The sequence below is a fragment of the Pungitius pungitius genome, chromosome 12 (genome assembly GCF_949316345.1).
Source record: "Pungitius pungitius chromosome 12, fPunPun2.1, whole genome shotgun sequence".
Taxonomy (NCBI): domain Eukaryota; kingdom Metazoa; phylum Chordata; class Actinopteri; order Perciformes; family Gasterosteidae; genus Pungitius; species Pungitius pungitius.
Window position 1 is genome coordinate 1,947,027 of NC_084911.1, and position 23,221 is coordinate 1,970,247.

The window sequence follows — 23,221 nt, forward strand, 5'->3', positions numbered from 1 at the left end:
AGGGTCGCCGGGGTCAGAGAATGCGGCTCATTTAACGCAGCGATTGTGGGTGAATCGGACACCGACAACGTGATGCTGGATGGAGTCTGTACGTTGAGCTGATGGAAGGGTTCGTACAATGGACCCTCTCTCTCTCTCTCTCTCTCTCTCATCAGATTCCTTGCAAACAGACAAGCATACACATAAACACACAAACACACAAACACGACCATTCATGACATGTTGCACTTTTCCCAAAGGTTTCTTCCTGTCCCGCTGAGAGGGACACGAGACGTCGCATGTCCATGAATTGGACTGAATGTGTCTCCTTTCTGCACCCTCGTTGTTCTTTTCAACATTGCATCCCTGCACACACACACACACACACACACACACTCTCACAGGCCCTCAGCTTTCGCCTGTTTAAACAACAAAGCAATCCCATCATCCTCAGCTCCTCGAGCGACTGACCCGGCCGGCGCACCTCACCTCAACTGTCACACACACACACACACACACACACACACACACACACAGGAGAAAACGGGCTTACCCTCACTGCCAGGTGTCAGGTGTCCTCCACACAGATAAACACAATACAAAACACCGGAGAGCCACTCACATTGTGCGTCGCCATGGATACAGATCAGCTTCACGCTATTGTATGAGACACAGAGGCAGAGAGACAGCTGTCCTGAGATCAGTGTAGTGTCTCACCTGGGGCAGAAATAGGTGAGAAGCCAAACAAGTTGCACAGGAGGAAGTGTGGACACGTGAAAAGACTCAATGGGAGCTTTCTTTTTCTTAAGTGGTATTCAACCCAATATCAAAGGAATGCGGAAAGGACTAAAGGCTTTATATATTTATTTATATACATTATTATATGGACACAATCCTTATGCTGGAAAGTGGGAATAAAAAATAAGAGCAAATGAACCCTCTTAGTTGGAGAAGAAGAAGTTAAAGCCAACATTATGAAAGGCACAAGTGCTGCAAATCAACAGCAAACTTCATCTTTCCTTTTTTTCATTTTGTTTGAAAAGCACATTTCTAGAAAAGGATTGATGGTTGTTGGCCACGCCACGAATTCCTCGTACCTCAGCGTGAGCCTCGTGCTCATTCACCTCGATCCCGAATGCTTCTCCAGAAAACCTCATTCTAAAGCTCACAAACCAATTCATTCATTCATTCATTCAATTACCACAATACATACTTTTTGCTCCTTCAAAATAAAGCTGTGCCACGATCTCCTGTGTGACCATCGGAAACCAGAAGGCTCTCCTTGTCCTTCACTTCGACGACCTGGATGCATGCCAAGCACACACACACACACACAAGAAAACCCACACAGAGATCTACAGCAAGACGGGAACCCCCCCCCCCCCCTCTGTTGCATGGATGTGTGCGTGTGTATTTGTGTGTACAGGCAATCAGCAGGAGGCAGATTGTGCAACACAGGAACAGAGACCCGAGAAGATAGCGGAGGATACTGAGGGGAGGGACAAAACAAATTATACCAACACCAATAAATAAAAAGAAGAGTAAAGCAAAGGACTGTGGGACAATGGCGGCGACTTGACGCTTTCCACACGTTTCCAGAAACATTTCAAGTTTGGACGCAACCGTACCTTGATGAACGTTGCGTCTTCAACCCTGAACGAGGATGACCCCCTATAAATATAACACACAGAAGTAGCCGAATACACTCCCAGCTGCCTCCACCCTTTCTCTCTCCACCCTTTCTCTCTCCACCCTTTCTCTCTCCACCCCTCCTCCCCCGCCTGCTCCGCACTGTGTGTGTGGAACGAGGCTTGTGCAGTAAAGATGAAAGACACCGTCGTCCAAACAGAGGCTACTTTCCATCGCATTTGCATCGTCGGATTTTGCTTCATTTGCTTGAGCACCTGGCCGCAGGAGACCACGCAGGAGACAATGCATGAGACAATGCATTAGACAATGCATGAGACAATGCAGGAGACAATGCATTAGACAATGCATGAGACAATGCAGGAGACCACGCAGGAGACCACGCATGAGACCACGCATTGAGACCACGCATGAGACCATTCAGGAGAAAGCACAGGAGACCACGCAGGGGACAGAAGGAGACGTTTAGCCGGTTGGAAATTGGAGAATGACGTCAATGCACAGATTCAGCCCTGTGAAAACGCTGTTTAAACATCCAATCGGTCAAAAGCAAATATTCAATAACCAAGGTGTGATTTGGAACCATGTGTGTGTGTGTGTGTGTGTGTGTGTGTGTGTGTGCGTGTGTGTAAGAGAAAGATTTGGTTTTCCAAACATTTTCTCATTATTCTTGTTTTACGATCTCATGATTCAAACCAACTCCGGGTTCTTGATCAATACTCATTTCAAAAGTTTGAGCAGTCGTCGTTGATGCATAGTTCTCCGTATTTTCACCAGTCCCCCGAACACGGTGCATTTAAGTCGAATGCGATGGAGGGGAGATCGGATACGGTGCCCAAATAAAGAGTGGAGGGTCCCACATGGCAGTTTGGGATTGTGTGCATCTTGTGACGTCACAGTCGTCACTACGTGTCATTTCTGTGGTAGGAAGCCGACGGCCGACCTTCCTTCCTTTGCGTGGACACTCGAGGCCTCACACACAGCACGGCCTCCCTTCCTCTGGAACAAAGATATTTTCCTTGTCATCACACTCACAGGCGGAGAGATAGCGGCGGTTATTCTGGGGTTATTCTGCTCAGTCGATTTGGGACAGCTGAGAGGGAGCCCCCCCCCCCACCCCCTGTCAGCCTAACGCCCCTCTCTGATGACCTCTGACCTCTGCGTGTTTGTTCACACGTAGAGTCTCTCGTGCCTCGGGGCCCTGCGATGGAGGAGGCTCCACGTGGGAAGGCTGTTTATTGAAGTCACAGAAAACATGTCAAACACGCAACTATCTAAATATCAAGTTACCTTTATATCGATTTCGGCCGCAGAGCCCCCTCCGTAACCATGGCAGCTGAGTATAGTTTCGGGAGACCGAGGCACCGAGACAGAGTCGATTCTTTTAGCTGCAGCCCGACCAGAAAAACTGCAAGAAATGTCTGAATGACCCGTGGATTCAGCTCATCTGAAAGAAGCCCTTTAAAAATCCCTCTCACGGCAGGTGAGGCTGCTTGGAAAACACTAATGCCAACGTCTTTGACACACACACACACACACACACTCTGTGTCAGTTAAAATAGTCTCCGGGGGGGTGGGGGGGGGGGGTGTTTCGCCCGACGTGACCGTGGCAGCTGAGAATTTCATAAGAGAGGAAGGAAACAAAGCGAAATGGAAGCGAGGGGGGAGGATCAGAGGCAAGAGAACGATGGAGGAGGATCCCAAACCGCACACAAAGTGGTCGTTAAGGGAACTGAACCTGGTACATTCGGTCATCCCGCCACCACGAGGCCACCCGGATTCCCTCGCTGTTGTGGCACAAGGGGGGGGGGGGGGGGGGTGAACCAGCAGTGTACGCGCACCCCCCGGTGGCTCGTGTTCAGCCGTGACGAATTACTAATAATTACACACGAAGGTCTGAGATGTTCGGAGAGAAGATTCCGTATCAGCACACGATCCACAAACTCCTTTTGTTTCCTTTGGTTCTTCAGGTCACGCCCCTCTCTCTTTTTTTTCCATTAACGACTCACTTCCTGTTTCCCCCTCAGTTAACTCCACTCACACGCTATCGCCCCAACAACACAAAACCTCCTCTGTTAATCCTCGGAAAAAACGTTGGAGCTGTCGCGTCCGTTGGTTGTGTGTGTGTGTGTGTGTGTGTGTGTGTGTGTGTGTGTGTGGTGCCTTGTTCCCAGTGTGATGACTGCTTGTCCAGCCAGGGCTTAACTTTTGTGCTGAGTAACTCTGTGACCCGAGTCTGACCCGAGTCTATTAGTGTGTGTGTGTGTGTGTGTGTCTGTCTGTGTGTGTGTGTAAATTAGTGTTGTGAGGAGCACTATGAGTTTTAGACTCAAACACTGAAGGCCTGTTTGAGTGCTGAGGCAGGTTGGGATGAGGTTCAGGCGCTACGAGATCCAACCAGTGTCCTCACAAAGATAGAAGTACGAGCATGTGTGTGCGTTGACCAATTGCTGATTCGTCAGAATGTGCGTGACTTCATCGTGGACAATCTAGTCTAGTGTGTGTGTGTGTGTGTGTGTGTGTGTGTGTGTGTGTGACTGACTGATGTAATTGCTGAAATGCACACACTTGCACAACTCACAAAATCTTTGCATTAATAATATCAACAATTCAATGAGCTCTTGTTTTATTACAAGTTATGACTAATCTGTACACATTTCTACATCTGGTGATGGCAATGTCTGTTAATGAGATGTCACTTATATCTGATTTATCTGAATGCATGTCGAATATTTCTGCATGTTAGACACATTTCAAACACACTTTGGCTTCATTCTTTCTGCATTTTCCAACAGCCCTACAACCAAATTATCTAGAATTCACTGTGACAAAATATATCAGGATGTACGCATGCTTTCCTTACTATTCTGGTAACACAATACAAGTTACACTATGCCAGATCTCACACGGATACAAGTGTCCAATTCTTTTTTTTTACCTGACCTTTTCAGCGCTTCCATTACAGGGAGGGAGGACTCAGATGCCGAGTTCGAGAAAGAAAGGACTTTAATAGTCGAAAAATCAGAACCCAAAAGACGAAACTCACAATTCCAAATTCAAGCCACCCCAGGGACACGAGAGACATGACACTACAGAGTAAAACAGGACATGAACCCAAACCGTGACACAGGAGGACAAGTGAAGAAACAAACTAAACTGTCCCTCTGCTTGGACATTAAGCCTCTGAGGATCAATTACACTTCTAATGACAGCCATGTCCGTCTCTCTCTGCACCCCCCCCCCCCATCCCTCCATTCATTATAATGTTATTAAGGTACACAAAGTACTTCAGGTAGACGTGGTTTGCATAATGTAAATCATTGTGTTTTTGCAGCTTTGGATGATTCCAATGGGTGTGAGGAGGATGATACGTGTTCTCCACACAACACAAAGACAAACACACAAAGACTATTTGGTTTTAATGCGTGTGGTCCGCCCAGTTGTTGGAAGAACAACAGATAATCGAGTGGACAAAGCGTGAATACGTTATTGGTGGAGTGATCAATGCAGCATCTTATGATTGATTACATGGAATGCACAATCAAAAACAAGATTCAGGAAACAATAATCTCAAAGGAAATTAAATATATTTGTGTAGCCGAGGGTTATGGTACGCCTATACTTGGTTTAATAAAAAACAACAACACGGCTCCGGTTCTGCGCCACGCCGGCCGCAACTTTATTTCTCGTCACTTTTTCTTCACAACACTGAAACCTTCCTCTACTTCCTCTCCTCCTTCACAATAAAATAACTTACACCGGAACAGGAGTGCAATAATAGCTTACATTTGCAATTGAACTCTTCTTATTTGATGACTGATTCGGTGACAGGACGAAAAAAAACTGCGCGACGGGAGCGGAGCAGCCGATGCGGAACCTTTGAAGGGGAAGGCTTTGAGCGGCGCACACCAGTGTAAAGATGGCAGACGTACCGGACGATGCACCTGAGCGTGAGTCTTTCAACCTAAGTTTTCTTCTGGGTTCTTTGCGACAATAAAGTCGATTCTGAACTTGTGACGTTGCTCTGTTCAGTACGCGTGCGTCTTGTGTTCCACGCCGACGTGTCACTGTCTGCTTCGTGCCGGCTGTCACTCTTCATCTCCGCGTTGCTGTTGGCAACGCCGCCGTGACGTTCTTACGCTATCACAACTTTCACCCCATAAGTTAGCTAACGTCAAACGTGTGTCAAAATGAACATATGGACCGGTACTAGGAAATGAAACCGAACTCTCTGGCGGAGCTACGAAGTTCAACGATGCACTTGAAACGTCACTAAAGTCTTTTGAGACTGAACGTGAAGCTAAGAGGCTAACGTTTGGTTAGCTAACGTTTGCTTAGCTAACGTTAAGTTAGCGGCGATTTTATGCCACAGCAAGTTATAATAAACACACTGTTTTTTTTTTAACGGGACTAAATGTAGGTTTTAATAAACTGCGACAACAGTCCCAGAAATGTTGCGTAGTCACGGTGACACGAGTCTCATGTGATAACCATAATGTTCTATTACGCTGAGCGACACTATTGTGTGACGTCACACTGACCTATTTGGCATGTTTTGGAAACGCCATCATCTCTACTAGAATATATTATTAAAAAGAATATAAATGCTACAAAGTCGTGTCCATTTCAGACTGCCCGGGTACTGAAAGTGAGCAGGCAGGAAAGACGTCGTCATGTCAGGGCTGTCCCAACCAGAAGATCTGTTCTTCTGGAGCCACCAAAGCCCCCGACCCTGGTAACTTCAAAATCATCATCATCATTCATGAACAGTTCAACAAATACAATTGGTGTTATCGGGATGTTTTGAGAGCCTTCTCCTTTCTTCAGCCATAGCAGAGATAGGAGCGAAGATGTCAACGGTCAAACACAAGATCCTGGTTCTGTCTGGAAAAGGAGGCGTGGGGAAGAGCACCTTCAGCGCTCACCTGGCTCACGCGCTGGCCAGTGACGGCACAAAGGAGGTCATATTTTCATTTTAACCCACCAGCTGGTCTTTAAATGAAATAAAAATACATTGAACCCAGCAAACTATTGTGTAAACTCGGACATATTCTTTCGGGTGTGTTTTTTTTTTTTTTTAACAGTTTCAACTTCTCGGATCTATTTACTGTGTCGTTGTGCCCGAGGTTTAGTCCAACCACAGTCGCTGTGGAAGTATTCAGTTCAGTATAAGGACAGAAAGCAACTTCCATGGATTTGAGAAAGTCTCATTATACAGCCATGAGTTCATTAACACTATTTTTCCTGTTCAGACCTCGCTTTGAAGACGGTCTCAGGTCCGTTCTGCCAGTAAACAAAGCTGAAGAGTGTCTCTGCTTTCAGGTCGCCGTGCTGGACGTGGATATCTGCGGCCCGTCCATTCCGAGGATCATGGGCTTAGAGGGAGAACAGGTGAGCGCTACCGGCGGCGCACACACACACACACACACACACACACACACACACACACTCATCGTGGTGGGCAAATCACATAGAGCTTTTACTTCTGATCTCTACTGCTACAGGTTCACCAGAGTGGCTCAGGCTGGTCTCCTGTGGTGAGTTAACTCAAACCATCTTTCATTCTTTGAAGAAACGTGCAAAATACATTTATATGTGTGTGTTTTTGTGTATTGTATGTTGCAGTATGTGGATGACAACCTGGCGGTCATGTCCATTGGCTTCCTGCTCAGTAGCCCTGATGATGCTGTGATCTGGAGGGGACCCAAGAAGAACGGTGTGTGTGTGTGTGTGTATGCCTTGTATAGTATCTTAAGCGCCCTTTTAAATCTCCCAGCATTATAACCCGTGTGCTGTTTGTCTGAAATAAGGGATGATCAAGCAGTTTCTGAGGGATGTTGACTGGGGGGACCTGGATTACCTCATCGTGGACACGCCCCCTGGCACCTCTGACGAACACCTGTCGCTCATCCAGTACCTGAGCTCCACCCACGTTGACGGAGCCGTCATCATCACCACACCCCAGGTAGCGCTCACATTTACAGCCTGCGACTGCTGCAGAAACTTCTCTCCTCCCGATTGGACTTCTTCTACTTCATTCCGCTTTACCCAGAATAAACTTCAAACACCACAGAGTAACATTGACACTAATAGCTACAGTGGTATTAAACTAGTATTGTATTATACCACCTGATGGTAATGTCAGGAGGTTCCAGGGCCCCTCGAGGGAGATCACACGCTTTTGTTCTCCTCCCGGCCGAAATGATGAAGAGAAATGAGTCAACTGGCTGCAATTTAAAAAATCAAAAAGTATTTAATAACTCAACAAATTGATGAAAGTGAAATACAATGCGAATAGTGACATATTTTGCAAAATAGAGAATCCTCGTACCAAGTTTAATGAGACTTATCAAAGCGGATGCTGGAAAATTCTTACAGTTCTTCTCCAGTTTTGGTCCTTTGAAAACTCCTGGGGGTCTTTGGGGTCTTTTGGGTGCATCTGAATGTCATTGGCTTCAAAGTGTCTCCTCCTGGTTTGTCCCCTTCACATCCAGGTGTGAATCTGCTGCTGCATCCTGAAACCTGTCTTATCCCTCCCTCACATTCCAATGCATTCAATGCAGATACATCAATGAGTGAATATACCACACCATGCATAGTCTGTCTTCATCTTATAACAAGTACACTTTAATTACAACAGAACATGACAATAATGACATCATGTTGATGTGTACAGTGTTTGACTTGCATGACCACACATTTTTATTTGATTATATTGCAATTATTTAATCTAACATGCTAATGTAATAACTACTATCTGACATCACAAAAACTACAATTCTAACACTAACAATTTCTACATGCATTACACTCTCTACCACTGGGTGTGCTCTTCTACATAAACCTCCAACAGTAGCCACCAGAGGACGCTGTTTTTGCACAACATATTTACTTGTACAACACAAAAGAAGCAGTGCAGTGATGGCGAGCATATATATTTGTGTGTTGTGTATTTATTGTAAAGGAATCCATCTTTCCTTTACAATAAATACTGTATATTATACAATATAAAGGCAGCTTCCTCTTCACGTTCTCTGTGTCGCGGCACTGATGGTTGATAAACTAAGCTCACTCTGCTCCCCCCTCGGCCCGTAAACCTGTGTCCCTGCACCAGGTTTGTGATTGTGAGCAACTGTTGTTGTTGGTTTGTTGCTCGGTGAAAGTCTATCTGAGAAATGACTTCCTGATACTTAAATTAGAGCGGACCGAAGAGGTCAGACAGCAGAAGAACCACTTCCTCATTCTCCAGGATCTTTGTAAACCCAAACTAACCGCAGTACGAAAGTAACAAAACAAAGGAGACGGCAGGTTTATTTTGACGTGGGCGCCGCCCTGCTCTTTATCTCCAAGACAATATGCTGCCCAGCTTCAGTCTGTCGACTGCTTTTCCTAAAGAGACCCACCGTGTTATTCGTGGGGGGGGGGGGGGGGGGGAAGCAAAGCCGTTTTCACCGCTTTTGTTACTGTGTTTGTTTCCTCATGGTCTCTCCTGCTTCACGTCTCTCTCTCTCTTTTGGTAGGAGGTGTCGTTGCAGGACGTGCGGAAGGAGATCAGGTTCTGCCAGAAGGTCAAGATGCCGATCATCGGAGTGGTCGAGAACATGAGCGGCTTTGTCTGTCCTTCGTGCAAGGTCAGGCCCACAGATGAAACAAAATGAATTCATATCGAGGCCGTGACGAGACAAAAGGATCCGTGGGAGCAGGCAGGCTCGGACTTGCTCTTCCTGCCTCGTCCCACAGGAAGTGACGTGTGGTGCTTTCACGAACCTTTTTGATTGAGTTCCTCGACTCCAAGTGAAACATCTCCAACAGTCTATTCGGTTTATTTTAGGTCTTTGCTCTATATCGATCTAATGAGAAATATTTTAGTTTTATTGCTTTAAATGGTTACTTTTAGTCTTAAAAAGACACTTTTTTTTTTTCAAGGCCGGCGTTACCGCGGTTACGGTTGTCTCTAAGTCGACCTGTGCCTTGTTCCTTGTGGCCCTCTCCCTTGCAGAACACCTCTCAGATCTTCCCCCCCACGAGTGGGGGCGCAGAGCGCATGTGTGCGGATCTGCAGCTGCGCCTGTTGGGGAAGGTGCCCCTGGACCCCAGGATCGCCCGCAGCTGCGACGAGGGGAAGTCCTTCCTCCACGAGGTCCCCGACTCTCCCGCCGCCGCGGCGTACCTGAGCATCGTGCAGAGTGAGTGTGGGGGGCGGGGGGGGGCAGCGGCGTCCCTGCCACGTCTCGCTTTGTTTAGACATTCGGGTTACGTTCCCAGTAAAGGAAGCTTCGATTCCAGCGAAGTAGCTTCTTAATTTTTGATGACTTTATATTTTTTGATCAAATGTGTTAAAAGAAAAAAGAAGAAGTGAAGACTTAACAAATGGGAAGCAGTCGACTAAAAGGGAACAGGGAAATGACCAAATTGAATATGCACTCACAGCAGGGGATTAAAGTCGACGATTTGGACGTAGTTTGTGACACAGATGACTCACTCGGCTCGTAGTTGATAGAAAAAACAACAAAAGATTGATAAGCAAAGAGCTGTTTTCATGTCCTTTTGGAACCTGCTGTTATTTTCCTCCAGGTATTAAGGACTACTGCTCCAACCGTGTGACGGAGGAGCAGAGCAACACCTGAAGAAGCTCCGATGGCGGCCAGAACACCAGCAGGGGAGAGTCCGAAATAACGAAAATAATGGGACGAAATGAAATATCTCTAAATAACAGCAGGTTGATAATGGTGCATTTAAAGGATTTAATAAACAATGGTCTTATAGGCAGATATAGGAACCAATCACCATTCAGCAACCAGCAACAGACTCAAATGTCATCTTTTGATCAGATTGTTGTATCGTGTTATGCACCCACTTTAACTGATTATTTTATTATAATATGGTTTGATCTGTTTATTAATAAAAAGATTAATTGAGACAACCTGGTCTTGGACTTTCACTCAAAATGATATTCACTATGTGGACAGCAAACGGTTCAGCAGGGTCGTGTGTGTGTGTGTGTGTGTGTGTGTGTGTGTGTGTGTGTGTGTGGTAGTTCCCCTGGGATTCACCGAAAAACACAAGTGAAACTGCTTCTGCATCCTGCTGGTGTAAACCGCTACACGTAGCTCCACTTTTATTTCACTATTGGTCTGTTGAGGTAAAGAAGAATGACTTGGAGCACTGGAAGGTTTCCCTTCATGCCAAAGGATTCCAGACCAGGTAGAAAATACAGAACACCTGATATAAAGGTGTAACAGGTGTGGGTTCAGGGGAGGGTATAACGTCACTTCTATTTTTTCCTTCTCTGGTCTCTGCACACAATCCGCTCCTGGCGTGTCTCTTCCCCCCCTCCTCCCCCCCCCAGAACACAAAACACACAAATCAACATTTACCTGCTGAGGACAACTGCCTCCACCTGGCACCGCTCCCTGAGCAGCTCCCTCTCTCTTTACCCTCTGCTGCCGAGCCAAGACCACGCCCGCCACCACACCCCCCCCACCGCCCGACTCGGGCCGGCCGACCTGACTTACTCCCCCCCCCTCCAGAGGGCAGGAGAGTCAGTCTGCCACGACCATCTGCGACCTTCTCAAACGCCCGCTGGCACTGCTCCGACCCCCAAAAACCGCCTCACCTCACCAAGTACCCCCGACACCTCCCTCCGGCCCCAGGTCTTCTCTTTCTGATACTGCGGAAACCAGAGAAACGGACTGCCCCTCCCTCCAGGCTTTCAGGAGGTTTAGGTGGTGTGTTTGTGTATCACGGGCCCCTGTCAGACCGCACCCCCTCATAGTCGACATCCCCCCCCCCCCCCACCTGCCGTGTGACCCCAAAAGGGGCCCTCGCCACTTAGCCAGGAGTTTAAAACACTCTGTACCGTGAAAGCAGTGCACTGGATTGTTTTTGAAACGGAAGAACCGACAAATTATTTCCGCTGATGACCCTCAATCGCTCTGATGACACTAATTTAAAAAAAAACAGAACAATAATACACCAGCAAACCGGTATTATCTGTGAATGACCCATATACCAGTTTGTGCACGCTGTGTTCATCCCAAACAGCTCAGCTCAATGTAAATATGCTGACATCATGTCTGTCAAACTAAAATTGTTTCACTGCTTATTAGACAACAGGGTGGATGATAATTAAGAAGATAATTAAAAAGTTTTCAGTCTGAAAAGGAGGAGACATTCTCCTCGAGTAAGCATAATCTAACTTCCTTGTACTGCTGACATTTCTCACATACATTCTATCAACAACTGAAATAGTTCACACACCTTCCTCTTTTAATGAGAACGCTTCCTGAAAAAAAAAAGAGAAACTTGCGCCCCTTTAAACAAAAAAGGAAATAAACTGTAAATCAAACATCTGAGCCCCGCTGGACAGTTCTGTGGAGGAGCAGATCTTCTCAGAGGAGGCACGATCTGCCCAAAAAAACAGCCCCGAGAAGAGCAGAAGCAGGAAAGTGATAATGAAAGTGGTTGTGGATGAGGGGAATTCTGAGGAGGAGCCGATGTGGTCGGTGCAGGTAGGCGGCCTGTAACGTTGCCGCCTCCGGCTCCTGCCGTGACTCCCGGGTTGACAGGCGGCGATGCTCCGAACATGGAGGAGGAAACGGAGCTGGCGGCGGCCTGCAAGGCGCTGCGTTCGTACGCTGAGACCTTTGGATGCCCGCAGGTGGACTTGAGAGGCCTCCCCTTCTCCGCAGACGACGGCAGCACCAGCGGCGGTGGCAGCGGCGGTGGCAGCGGCAGCGGCGTGCAGGCAGGTTTGGGCGGCACCTGGCAGGCGGACCGGACAGCCGGCGCAGCGGAGGACCTGCTGGCCCTGATGAGGGAGGTGCAGAGCTTCCCAGAGGGCATTGCTCATTTGCTCTCTCAGACCGACCGCCCGGGGTCCCCGGGCGCGGGTCACGGCGTGCCGCCGGGCTTTGCGGAACTTTTTTCTACCACGGCTTGCAGCGCTGAGGACTCCCAGGAGGATGCGGGGCCGGAGGGGGGGGCGGACACTCAATGGGGTGAGTAGGCACTCATATTCTGTCCCCTGCATTCATGCAGCCACTGTGCCTTTCACTCTGCGCCTCTGTTAGAGCCTTTCATTTGCGTTTTTCCCTTTCGGTACTTCCCACCTAAAGGCCAGTAACAAAAGCCAGCATTTGTCGAGGCTTAAAACGGTCGGCGTTTGTCTGGACACGATTGAAGGAGCTCTCTGTGTGCCTCACTTTCACATTTGAGTTGGCCTTGATTCCAAATACCAAGCCTGGTGCGAAACCAGGGCGCATGCACAGTGATGTCATCTTTTACACTACGACACTTGATTTAGCTCCAATCAGACGGTCGTAATAACAATAGACAATTGACCCTTTGTGGGTTTGTACAGGCATGCACACACACACAAACTCACACTCTGCCAAACCTTTAGGCAGTTCAAGGTTGAAGAACAGGTATCGATAGTTGGATCCAATGCCGCATCGTTACCTATTTAGCAAAGAGGAACAGGTAGAGCCGGTGCAAACGAGTCCGTAGCCAAAAGGTTTTGGATGATGATGATGAACTCAAGACTGGAGGGAAATGATGGGGGGGGGGGGTCACATGAGGACAACAGCGATAACGGAGTGCGTGTGTGTATTCTAGACTCCCCTACAACCCTGCACCCTCTCTGGTTTCGGTAGAGACCTCGCCCCCCCCCCTCCCCCCCCACCACCACCACCACCACTGCCACCAGGCCCCTCCACCTCCCTCCTCCCTCTCCCCGGTCTCTCTAAAGTCAAAGTGAAAGCAAAACACTGCTTGCAGTTGCACTGAGAAGCTTCTTCAGACAATGTGCGGCCGACTTGAAGGAAGCACGCAGCGGACCTGGGGAGGGGTTGTTCACTCCGGCAGAAAGAAAGAAGAGGCTCCGGAGCGCCGGCTCTCGTCTGAGCTCCACCCGGCGAGGCCCGCAGGCAGGTAACCCGTCCATCCCACGGGCCACAGGAGGATCGGGCCAGGGGGCCCCGAACGCACGGCTCCGCTGGTGTGACTCGGATGATCGGGATTCAGAACCCTGTTCTTTGTTTTTTTTCCGTTTGATGTATTTGAGCTGGCGAGCTGCTCGCGGGTCGTTCGTGTGCGCTGTCAGGCGGCGAGGCGCTTAGAATGGCACCTGTTGTTTTTATCATCCTTCTTTGTGCAGGCAGCTGCATGTGTTGTGCGATGTTGAACACATGTTTTTGCTCACAGCTTAAAAAAAGTTGAAAGTCCACCCGTGTGTTCAAGGGTCAGTGTGCCGAGGGTGTGAATCGAGCCCCGACCTGCCGCCCAGGTGAAACCTGCGCAGTTGTTAAACAACATACTTTCCATTTTGTGGCAGTGTGGCAGTGCCACCTGGAGCCGACGCATTTTTTTGGAATTGAAAAGTTGCACGGGGGCGGGTTTGTGTGGCAAATAGAGGTTGTATCTCTTTTTGTTGTATACTTCCTGGAGTGGAGCCCGACGTTGTTGGTCCGACGGCGTTGAGACGGCGTCCCAGTGGACATGCAGCCGATATTGACACAGAACGGATTTGACCCCTAAACAGAGAGAAAAGTTCCGCTGGTCCTTGGAATTTGTTTAACCTCTAAAATGCCCTCTGATTTGGAGTTCTTCTTTTTTTTTGGCTCAAACACACACACAGGGGCTGCCGATTAGGGAAAATTCCCCTTTTGGCCTATGAAATAAAAGATTAATTGTGTTGAAAGTGGAACCAAAGAGTCACTCTCCCCTCACCTGTGTGTGCAAAGTTAACACATGTAACACAGGTTGTGATTTGCGGTATTACAGCAGTAGCCGTGTCTGGACTGCCGGTGTTTGACCCCCCCTGTAGAAAATGTAAGAGATCCCGGATGGATGCGGTGCACAGACTGACTACGCTCTGGTTCAGATTGATTCAGATTGTCTGTATTATACACACATACCTGGATTAAGAAATAACTTAGCACGGCGCTTTCTGAATCTCACGCCTCGATAGCGGCGTTTCCTAAATGGCTTTTCCGTGCGCGTGTGTCGCCAGGTGCAAAGATGCAGGATACGGATCGGGACCCGTTCATCTGGCCTGACCTGGGAGAAATACCAGGTGGGTACTGAGAGAGAGACAACTGTTCCAAACGTCTTAATCGTCACTAATGCCTATTGTTTGTGTTTTAGATGATTTATCTGAATACCTGAATGACGATTACCTCAAGAAGTTTGTGGGTAGGTTGCAACCAGACGTTAACACCCATTCAAAGTGTGCCGTGTGCAATACATGTGGCTTGCACACCAGCACACGCGTGATGATCATATGAGTGAACCCCAGGTGCTTCCCCCCCCCCCCCACACACAGTGGACACGGATGTGCTCTTCAACGACCCATCGCTGGAGTGCGAGGAGGAACTCAGCACCTGCAGTAAGGAGCTCTTCTTTCGATTTTCCCTTTTCGCGACCAACAAGGAGGAGTCCCGAATGTGTAGATGATTCAAGTGTGCGTCACTGAAGGGGCGGAATCCGTAAACGCGCTTCAACTGCCCCCCCGGTTTGCTCAGCATCGCTTTACTCGTTGACCTCCTCTTCCTAAACGCTTCAGGTGCGCTTCCCATGCACCCAGAGGAGGCCGCCGCGGACGTCCTGCAGCAGGAGCCGTCGGACAAAACGGGCAACCGCAGACACAGAAGGAGAAATAGAGCCCCCCCGGGTGAGAAAGCCCTCGTGATCCCTCCTCCGTCCTGGAAAAACACCACCTGAGGATGGAAGGGACGAACCCCTCTCACCTACTCTGCTCTGTTTTTTTTTATTCCTTCTGTGCAGCCGATGAGGACACACCGTCACGGCCCAAAAGACAGAGAGCGGCAGGTGAGCGTTTTAGTGTCGGTCTGCTGCGCGTTCACAAAATATTCATCAACCCACCCTGTGGTTAATGTTTCACGATTCGGCAGAAGTCGTGGTGCGTTGAGGTGAAGGTCTCGTGGTTTCACCTGCTTCTGTCCACAACGATATCTTGGAGGATATCTCACAGCGAGCTTTAGCAGAAACGCTACGGTGTTTCGTAGTTGAGGAAAGTTCTGGTGGGTTGAGGGCCGTGTCGTAATGTTGTTTAACTCTTCCAGGTCGACCGAAAACCGTCCTGGAACCGGCTGAGCCATCGGTGCCTCCAGGTGAGTTAGCTCCTGAACTTTTAACCAGAATGACAAATCATTAGCGTTGTCCACTTAATGCACATAATGTATGTAGAGTGTAGAGAATATAGGACAGCTTAATAAAGTGTATTATATTAAGCATCGTGGTATCAATTTGTTCTGTATGGTTGTCCAAGTGAACGTGAGGGACAGCCTCTGGTTTCAAACAGTGATCAAACGAGTGCTCCCATAGATATACGAGCGAACCCCTATTTAATGCTCCTTCATGACATTGCAGCAGCAACGCGAGAATGAAGCACAGGCTTGAGGCGCTTTGCCTTCCGGCCGAAGCCTTTTCCATAAATGCAGCTGCAATCTTATACCGGTTTATAAAGTGTTTCCTGTAGGAGGCCCTCAGCAACTGCAAAACCCAGATCCGGATCCAGGACGCTGCCAACGTCGCTCCAACTCGTTTCCAGATCGTAGAGACAATAGACCTTTTCCACAAGAACTGGAAATGCACAATCAATGTGGGAGTGGACTTCCTGTCAAGCGTCAAAACATCTGGAGAAAGAGGCATCCGATCAGCCGTTGCTCCTGCTCCTCCAAAGCATGCCTCTCCTTTAAGGATGATGCACTTGATTTACCGCTTTTGACTCGACTGCCAACTACAAACATTAGAAACACTGTCATTTGGATTAATAACATCTCCCACATTACCTTCTGATTGTTATTCTGATTGGTTGAGAGCGAGTCACGTTAGAAGGGGCGGTACCGTTGACGTTTTAGCTTTTGGCTCGGTGGCGGGCGCCAGAACCCCCCCCCCACGGAAACCCCTGGAAATCCCACAAACGAACGTTTTGAGGCATTGCGAGCTTTCATGAGCGATGTGAATGAATGAGATGGTGAGACAGTGCTGTTACAGGGACTATTTCTGTGATACAAAACGTTTGGTGGCTGAAACTACTTTGTGCTGAAAGGCAGCTATTTACTTTCCATTTATAATGTCGCCGGTAACCGTGTTATAAAAGCAATAAAGTACGTAGGAGGAAGTACTTTATCCTCAATAATGTAACAGTTCGAGGGTTGCCTAACTACACCCTCCAACTGTTAAATTACACCTTATTGCTCTATTAAAGGAGCCCGGTGAATTACCTGGGCTACTGAGGTGCTGGTTTCCTCCGGATCGATCTGTCTGACGCGTTGTTCTTCCAGCCTCAATCAATCAATGATTGACATAATCCACCGCCGCGTTCATTTTGCTGTTGATCTTAGTTTGTTTGTTTTGTGTACAGACACTACTTTTGTTCACAGTGGAACCAACTCTTTCACTATGCGGGATCCGACACCATATGTCCATCATCGCTTCAATAGGTGCCCCCAAGAGCAGCGCCACCCAGTGTACATATAGAGTAAAGACATTGGATGGGAACATTTGGCTCCTACACAGATTAGACACCAAAGATTAGATTTACGTGGATAAAGTGATTTTAGAACCGAGGCCTGGAGTCTTGAGCGGCTTAAGAGAAGACGCATTCGACTTGTGGGTTAAAGGGATGTTACTTGGCTACGCATGATGGTTTTCTTCATGCTTGTGGATTTTAGATCAAGAAACAGGAAGTATTATTTTGAAGTCATCAGATGAGCAGTCGATGAACTAAAAAAAAACGTCGCTTCCTCCACATCATTTCGGTGCTTTTCAGAACTCCAACAAAGGGCTCTGTTTCTTTTTGCACCGACGCAGGGTCACAGCCGAGGTCGGCGGAGATGGCGGGCCTCTCCGCCCCCCCACCGAGGATCCTCCACCTCCATCCCTCCATCCAGTTCATCCCCATCCTAGACGCTGCAGCATATCAGGGCGTCCCTCTGAGAGTCTCTCATCCGGTTATCAACCTTCCGCTGCCCAACACAGCTGCAACACCCACTTACATACTGGGTGAGCGGGTTAATTCACATATATTGGTGCAATGTCGACTGTGTAGTCAACCAAGCATGTAGCTGGAACATCTTTTTTTCTGTTGTTGTCATGTATGTATACATATAAGCTATATCAACAGCACATACTCCTGTATCTGATTGCAGTTCCTGCTGCCTCGCCACCCTTCCGACAGCAAGTGCCCCCCCTCTCCCCGAGTGAGTACACGAGTTTTTGGCCTGGGACGTGCGCGTGTTGTCTGAAAGGGTTAGTGACCGTTCTCCTCTTGGGCTTTTAGTGGACGGAGCGGTGGCGCCGGTCCGAATGAGTTCATCCCCCCTGGGGTCTCTGTCGGACACGGCGAGCAAAGCTGTCTCTCCGACTCGTGCCCCGCCCCCCTCCCCCAGCGACGGTGAGAACCGGCGACTCTCTGACAAGTCTCGTTCTTTGTAGGGTTGTTCCCATTGTTACAAATCCCTTCGGCCTGTTGCATTTCAGAGATGAAGGAGTCCGCTGTTCCGCTGTCTCCTGCGGTCCTCGATGTTCCACGTATGTTACCACTCGCTTTCACTCCTCCCTTCGGCTTTGATGAAAACAACTTTCCATGGATAAATCACAACAGAGCAGCTGCAAAAATGGTTGTTTCTTTTTTTCAGAGGTTGTGAAAGACTACATTCTGGAAGCCAAAGAGCACGTCCGTCAGAGCTGCAAGGGTATGGAGTCTCATTACGTGGATGTGCAGGTGAGCCAGAAAGAGATTCTCCACTCGGGGAAGAACACTAACAAAGTTCTGGAGAAGGAGCTCGTTATTGCGGGAGATACAGATCGACAAAAAAGCCTTTTGGGGCACATTCAGGTAAGACTTTTCCCTTTAATTCAGTAAGTAATTAAGCTATGAACAGTTTGCCTTTTGCACACAGTCAAATGTAACTTAGAAATACTTATAATTCATGTTTGTCTTTTTCCACTCAGATGTTTAAAGGCTCAAAGGGAGACAAACCCAAAAGCTTCGTGCTGCTACTCGGCAACGCCGGCATGGGAAAAACCACCCTGATCAGAAAACTGTGCCTCGACTGGTCCAGGAACTGCTTGCTAGAGTTTGACTTTGTCTTCTCTTTAGACGGCAAAGCACTCTCTTTACCGGAGACCTCGCATAGCCTTCAGACTCTCCTGTTGAACTTCTCCTCTTTGGCCCCTCCTTGCACGGACCCTGAGGCAGTGTACGCTCAAATCCTCGCGGCCCCCAAGCGCGTGCTCGTCATATTCGACGGGTTCGACGAGGTGCGGGACTATGAAATCCTCCTCCAGACTCAAGAAAAAGACTTGATAACGTCATTGCACAAAGACAGCAAAGCGCCGGCCTACACGGTGAGACAGTTGTACTCGGCCATCCTTCAGAGGGTCCTTCTCCCTGGCTGCACGCTGTTGCTCGCCACGCGGCCGCGAGGCAGCGCCAGCCAGCTGCTGAGGCGGACCGACAGTCTTTTGGAGGTGTGCGGCTTTAACCCCGCCAACGTAGAAACATATTTAACCCAGTACTTCGCTGACAGGGACCTCGGGGCAGCCGCTGTGGACACCTTGAAAAGCTGCAGCTATCTACAACTCCTTTGTTGGAACCCTGCTCTGTGCCGGTTGGTCTGCTTGGTGTTGGAGCACCGCAGAGGTTTGGGTGACTTACCGAGAACTTTAACCGGGCTCTGCCATCGAGTGCTCTGCCTGAAGCTGGAAGGGGAGAGAAGGAGGGCGCTCTCAGAGGCCGAGCCTCAATCTGGGCCATCGGCAGAAGAAACGCAATCACAAATCTCAGGGAGTTCTCCAGGCGACAGGCGCCGAAGAAACGCCCGGTCCGGAGCGGAAGTTCGCACGCGCTCTCGCACCCAAAGCGAGAAAGAGGAAGACGGCGTCAACGGGGAGAAAATGAAGAGCGTTGGCGGCGAGGTGGACAGAACCGAGAGAGCGTTGCTGTCCCAGCTGAGTTCTCTGGCCTGGAAGGGTGTCAAAGCGAACTCGTCCATTCTCTCCACTGAACTTGCCATATCTGCCAAACTCAAGGCGTTCGGCCAAAGGACAGGGCTCTTCTTCTCTTACCGCCGGAGGACGAGGCCAGATGTCTCGAGTGATGGTCGAGACGGGGGAGGAGGAGAGGACGGAGAAGAAACGGGAACACAAAAGAATGGAAAAAGGAGGGGAAAGAAGGGGAAGGCGTATGATGAAGACGCTGGTGCAAGCGAGGAGCACTTCCTGCTGTGGGCCAACCCTTTCCTGCAGAGCTACCTGGCAGCAATTCATCTGTCTCTGTCAAGGTACGTGTTTCTTGATCAGAGGAAAACTGGCCTTTTCCAGTATCTCTGTTGGAGTTATGTGGATAAATGCGGTGCTTGATGGGTAGAGTGTACCCTTGAAAGACCTCACACGAAAGACTTCTACTTTTTACTGCTCTGAATTCCCCTGACTCACTCTTACTTTCTCTGTCCCCAGGACCGTGACGGACCGGGCCTTCCTCCAGACGCTCCCTTTCCACCCGCGCCAGAAGGAGCGTCGGCGGCCTCAGAGGGAGGAGGTCGATCTCACCCAGCGATTCGCAGTCGGGCTCCTGTTCCACGACGGGGCCGAGCTGCAGAGGCTCCGCTCGTCCCCGGAGACTTCCGTCAGAGACATGGTGGCCGCCAAGCAGGCGTTGGTGACAAGGCACCTTGAGGGGCTTTCCCACGGGGACCTGAGCCCCGCCCAAGTCCTGGAGGCTTGTCACCATGTTTACGAGGCCAGTTGCACGCACGGCGGCGGCGGCGGAGTGGGGGGCGGCGCGCGCCTAGTCGCTCACCTGGCCGCCAACCTTCCAGAAGTCCTGACGTTCCACGGAGTTCCGCTCACGCCGTCGGACGTGTTTGCCGTGAGGAACGTTCTCGAAAGGGGTGGAAGAGAAGGAAGGAGTTTCTGTTTGGATTTGGAGGATTCAGGGATTCAGATCCCGGGCCTCAGAGCTCTAGTCGGCCTAGACAACATCATTACGTACAGGTACTGGCCACCACTCACGCCTCAAAAAGTTGCCATTTTTTACACTTTCGTCACTATCTGCCGATATTTCCGATGTCAAACCACGGGTGTCTTGTAGGGCGTGCATCGCTGATGTCATCTCCTTGTGGGAGCAGCTGGAGCAGAGTGGCGAAGAAGTCCTCTTACGAGAGACTGTGTCCAAATTCAAGATCCACCCTCTGAAAGCCACGCGCGCCTGTCACGTGGAACACCTGGCCAAGCTGGTGCACTTACACGCGCGCAAGAGGCTGTCGCCCAGGTAACACCCTGCACGCACACACACACAGGGACTCACGCAGAAACACGCCCAGTGATGCTGTGCAGCACACAAACTCTTGTCTGTCTTTCCACCTGAAGTGTGTGCGTGTGTGTGTGTGTTGCATTTTATTGTAGTTCCAGCCAATCGGATTCCATCCTGTCCGAGGGAGTGCCAGCTGTCAAAGAGCTTCACAAGCTGGAGTTTGAGTGAGTACCTCTGACATCTGGCCTGATGATGATGTTGATAATGATGATGATGATGATGATGATATTTTTAACTCTCTTTCCAGGCTCGGGCCGGAGAAATGTGCCCCGGTTCTTTTGCAGCTTTGGGAGCTCCTGCCTGGTCTACAGAATCTCCAACACTTGGAGTAAATATACACACCAACACTTAGTAGTCCTCTCTCTGGGTTCATGTGCTTGTTTCAGGGTGTCTGACAGTGCCTCCCCCACCCCCCCCACCCTGCCTCTAGTATGGAGAACAGTAAGATTGGGGACGGAGGAGCAGAGAAACTGGCCGATGCTTTGGTTCACCTTGGATCTCTGGAGATACTTAAGTGAGTGAAGCATGTTGACCCGTATCTCATCTCATGGCTGATAAAAACTAAAACTAAACTAGACTAGAAAGTAAAGCATTTTGTGATGTTTAGTCTCTCGCAGAACTGCATCGGCAACGAGGGTGTTAAGAAACTAGCAATCACACTGGGGGATCTACCCAAACTGCACGGCTTGAGGTATACATATTACACACACAACCCCCTCCCCCACAACAACAACACCTCCAGCTGCACATTGCCCACTGTATTTTTCACTTCCCTCTCTCCTCCCTCCATTTCCTTCCAGTCTCTACAGTAACGAGATTTCCGATGAAGGGGCCGAGAGCTTAGCGGCTGCCCTCCCACAGGCGCCGTCGCTCACGGACCTGGAGTAAGAAGCCCCCTTTTTTTCATTTGACACCTCAGTGTGAAAGTGCAGCGGCTCGGTGTCTTTCGCAAAAGCCCCCCCCCCGGGCAGAAAAATTGAAACGCACTCGATGAGCCAGTGAAGTTTCACGTAAATGTTGATCAGCTGATCTGTCGACGCGGTAATGAGACATTGGACGTGTGTTTCTTTTCTTGTTCGACAGCTTGGAGTACAACAAGCTGACAGACGTCGGAGCACAGAGTTTGGGAGCAAGTCTGAGAAACTGTAAAAAGATGAAGACTCTGAGGTGTGTTTACGTGTGTGTGTGTGTGTGAGACACTTCTTGCTGTTGTCCAGTTTCCTTTTAGAACAGTGTTTTTAAAGTAATATCTTTTTTTCCATCCCACCCTGTGCCAGGATGTGGAACCAGTGTATTCCATATGGAGTCTTTGAGAGACTTCAGCAGCAGGACCACCGGATCCATTGGCAGTAGAATGAGAAGCACTCACTGGAACAAAGACTGTGTGTGTGTGTGTGTGTGTGTGTGTGTGTGTGTGTGTGTGTGTGTGTGTACTTGTACTGTGTTTTAAACGCTTGTAGAAAGTTAAGAAGCACATTTGCACTGATACTTGAAAATATGAAATCATGGATTTGTTTGCTGTTTGCTGCGGCTTTAAATGAGACATTGCTTAACAATCACACGCACTTTAAAGTAAATGGAATGGATGTCGCAGGGTTTCATCTTTCCTTTCCTCTTTTTCTCCAATAGTTTTATATGTTTACAGAGTTTGATTTGTTGAGCACTTCTTTTGGCTTCCTTTTTTATAAAATGTCAGTTCTCTATTTTGATGCATGTTGTAGTGTTGTATGTCCAAACGCAGCAACACTAAGTTCATCATGGTACCTTATTTATATTTACGCCGATATGTGTTTAGAGTGAGGGCAGAACTAATTGTAATAAAATTATTTGAAAAAGTCATAATCAATTGCTTGTAGTGTGTTAAAGAAAATGAAGGATACAGTTCTTTGGGAGCTTTAAGACAAAAATTCAAAATAGGTACTAATTAAGAACTGAATAACAGTTCTATATTTAGTTAGTGTGACCATACTCTCAAATAAAGTCAAACGTATTCTTCTGTATTTAACTAATGTGAAATAGCTTCATGCCTTCATAACATCTTGGTAAACTTGGATACCAAAGATCACACAAATCACATCAGAATATGTCAAGTAGCGTATTAGTATAATTTTAGCGAGCCGACGCCATCTAGTGCACTAAGTGTAAAGTGACATCCAAGTTTAAAGCCTGAGATGATTAACATGTCGACTTTAAAAGAGGCAATAAAGGAAGTGACAAGAAAGAACATTCGCTAAAAGTTTATTAAATGCACAT

The 23,221-nt window shown here is 48.6% G+C and overlaps 2 protein-coding genes across 2 annotated transcripts; both read left to right on the plus strand.

The window, feature by feature from the left end:
- The first annotated feature begins 5,478 nt into the window (after positions 1–5,478).
- nubp1 (nucleotide binding protein 1 (MinD homolog, E. coli)) lies at positions 5,479–10,549 on the plus strand. Its single transcript, XM_037477318.2, has 10 exons — positions 5,479–5,576; positions 6,257–6,361; positions 6,454–6,587; positions 6,949–7,017; positions 7,131–7,163; positions 7,252–7,342; positions 7,437–7,591; positions 9,147–9,257; positions 9,626–9,812; positions 10,201–10,549. The coding sequence occupies exons 1-10, from the start codon at positions 5,546–5,548 to the stop codon at positions 10,251–10,253; spliced, it is 969 nt and encodes a 322-aa protein (XP_037333215.1). The 5' UTR covers positions 5,479–5,545; the 3' UTR covers positions 10,254–10,549.
- A 1,445-nt stretch (positions 10,550–11,994) lies between these two features.
- On the plus strand, positions 11,995–23,142 carry ciita (class II, major histocompatibility complex, transactivator). The gene is made up of 22 exons (XM_037477528.2): positions 11,995–12,626; positions 14,639–14,701; positions 14,773–14,820; positions 14,951–15,013; positions 15,191–15,298; positions 15,412–15,456; positions 15,711–15,758; positions 17,464–17,655; positions 17,802–17,852; positions 17,933–18,046; positions 18,133–18,183; positions 18,291–18,490; positions 18,607–19,937; positions 20,113–20,649; positions 20,747–20,926; positions 21,061–21,132; positions 21,216–21,296; positions 21,399–21,482; positions 21,576–21,659; positions 21,769–21,852; positions 22,052–22,135; positions 22,246–23,142. Exons 1-22 carry the CDS (start codon positions 12,212–12,214, stop codon positions 22,319–22,321), a joined length of 4,011 nt encoding a protein of 1,336 aa, XP_037333425.2. The 5' UTR covers positions 11,995–12,211; the 3' UTR covers positions 22,322–23,142.
- The last annotated feature ends 79 nt before the right edge of the window (positions 23,143–23,221 follow it).

Coding starts and splice junctions, on each gene's coding strand:
- ciita (XM_037477528.2), top strand. CDS start 12,212: ATGGAGGAGGAAACGGAGCTGGCGGCGGCCTGCAAGGCGCTGCGTTCG. Junction 14,821..14,950: donor TTACCTCAAGAAGTTTGTGG/GTAGGTTGCAAC, acceptor CCCCACACACAG/TGGACACGGATGTGCTCTTC. Junction 21,297..21,398: donor CAGAATCTCCAACACTTGGA/GTAAATATACAC, acceptor CCCTGCCTCTAG/TATGGAGAACAGTAAGATTG.
- nubp1 (XM_037477318.2), top strand. CDS start 5,546: ATGGCAGACGTACCGGACGATGCACCTGAGC. Junction 6,588..6,948: donor CCAGTGACGGCACAAAGGAG/GTCATATTTTCA, acceptor CTCTGCTTTCAG/GTCGCCGTGCTGGACGTGGA. Junction 9,813..10,200: donor GTACCTGAGCATCGTGCAGA/GTGAGTGTGGGG, acceptor ATTTTCCTCCAG/GTATTAAGGACTACTGCTCC.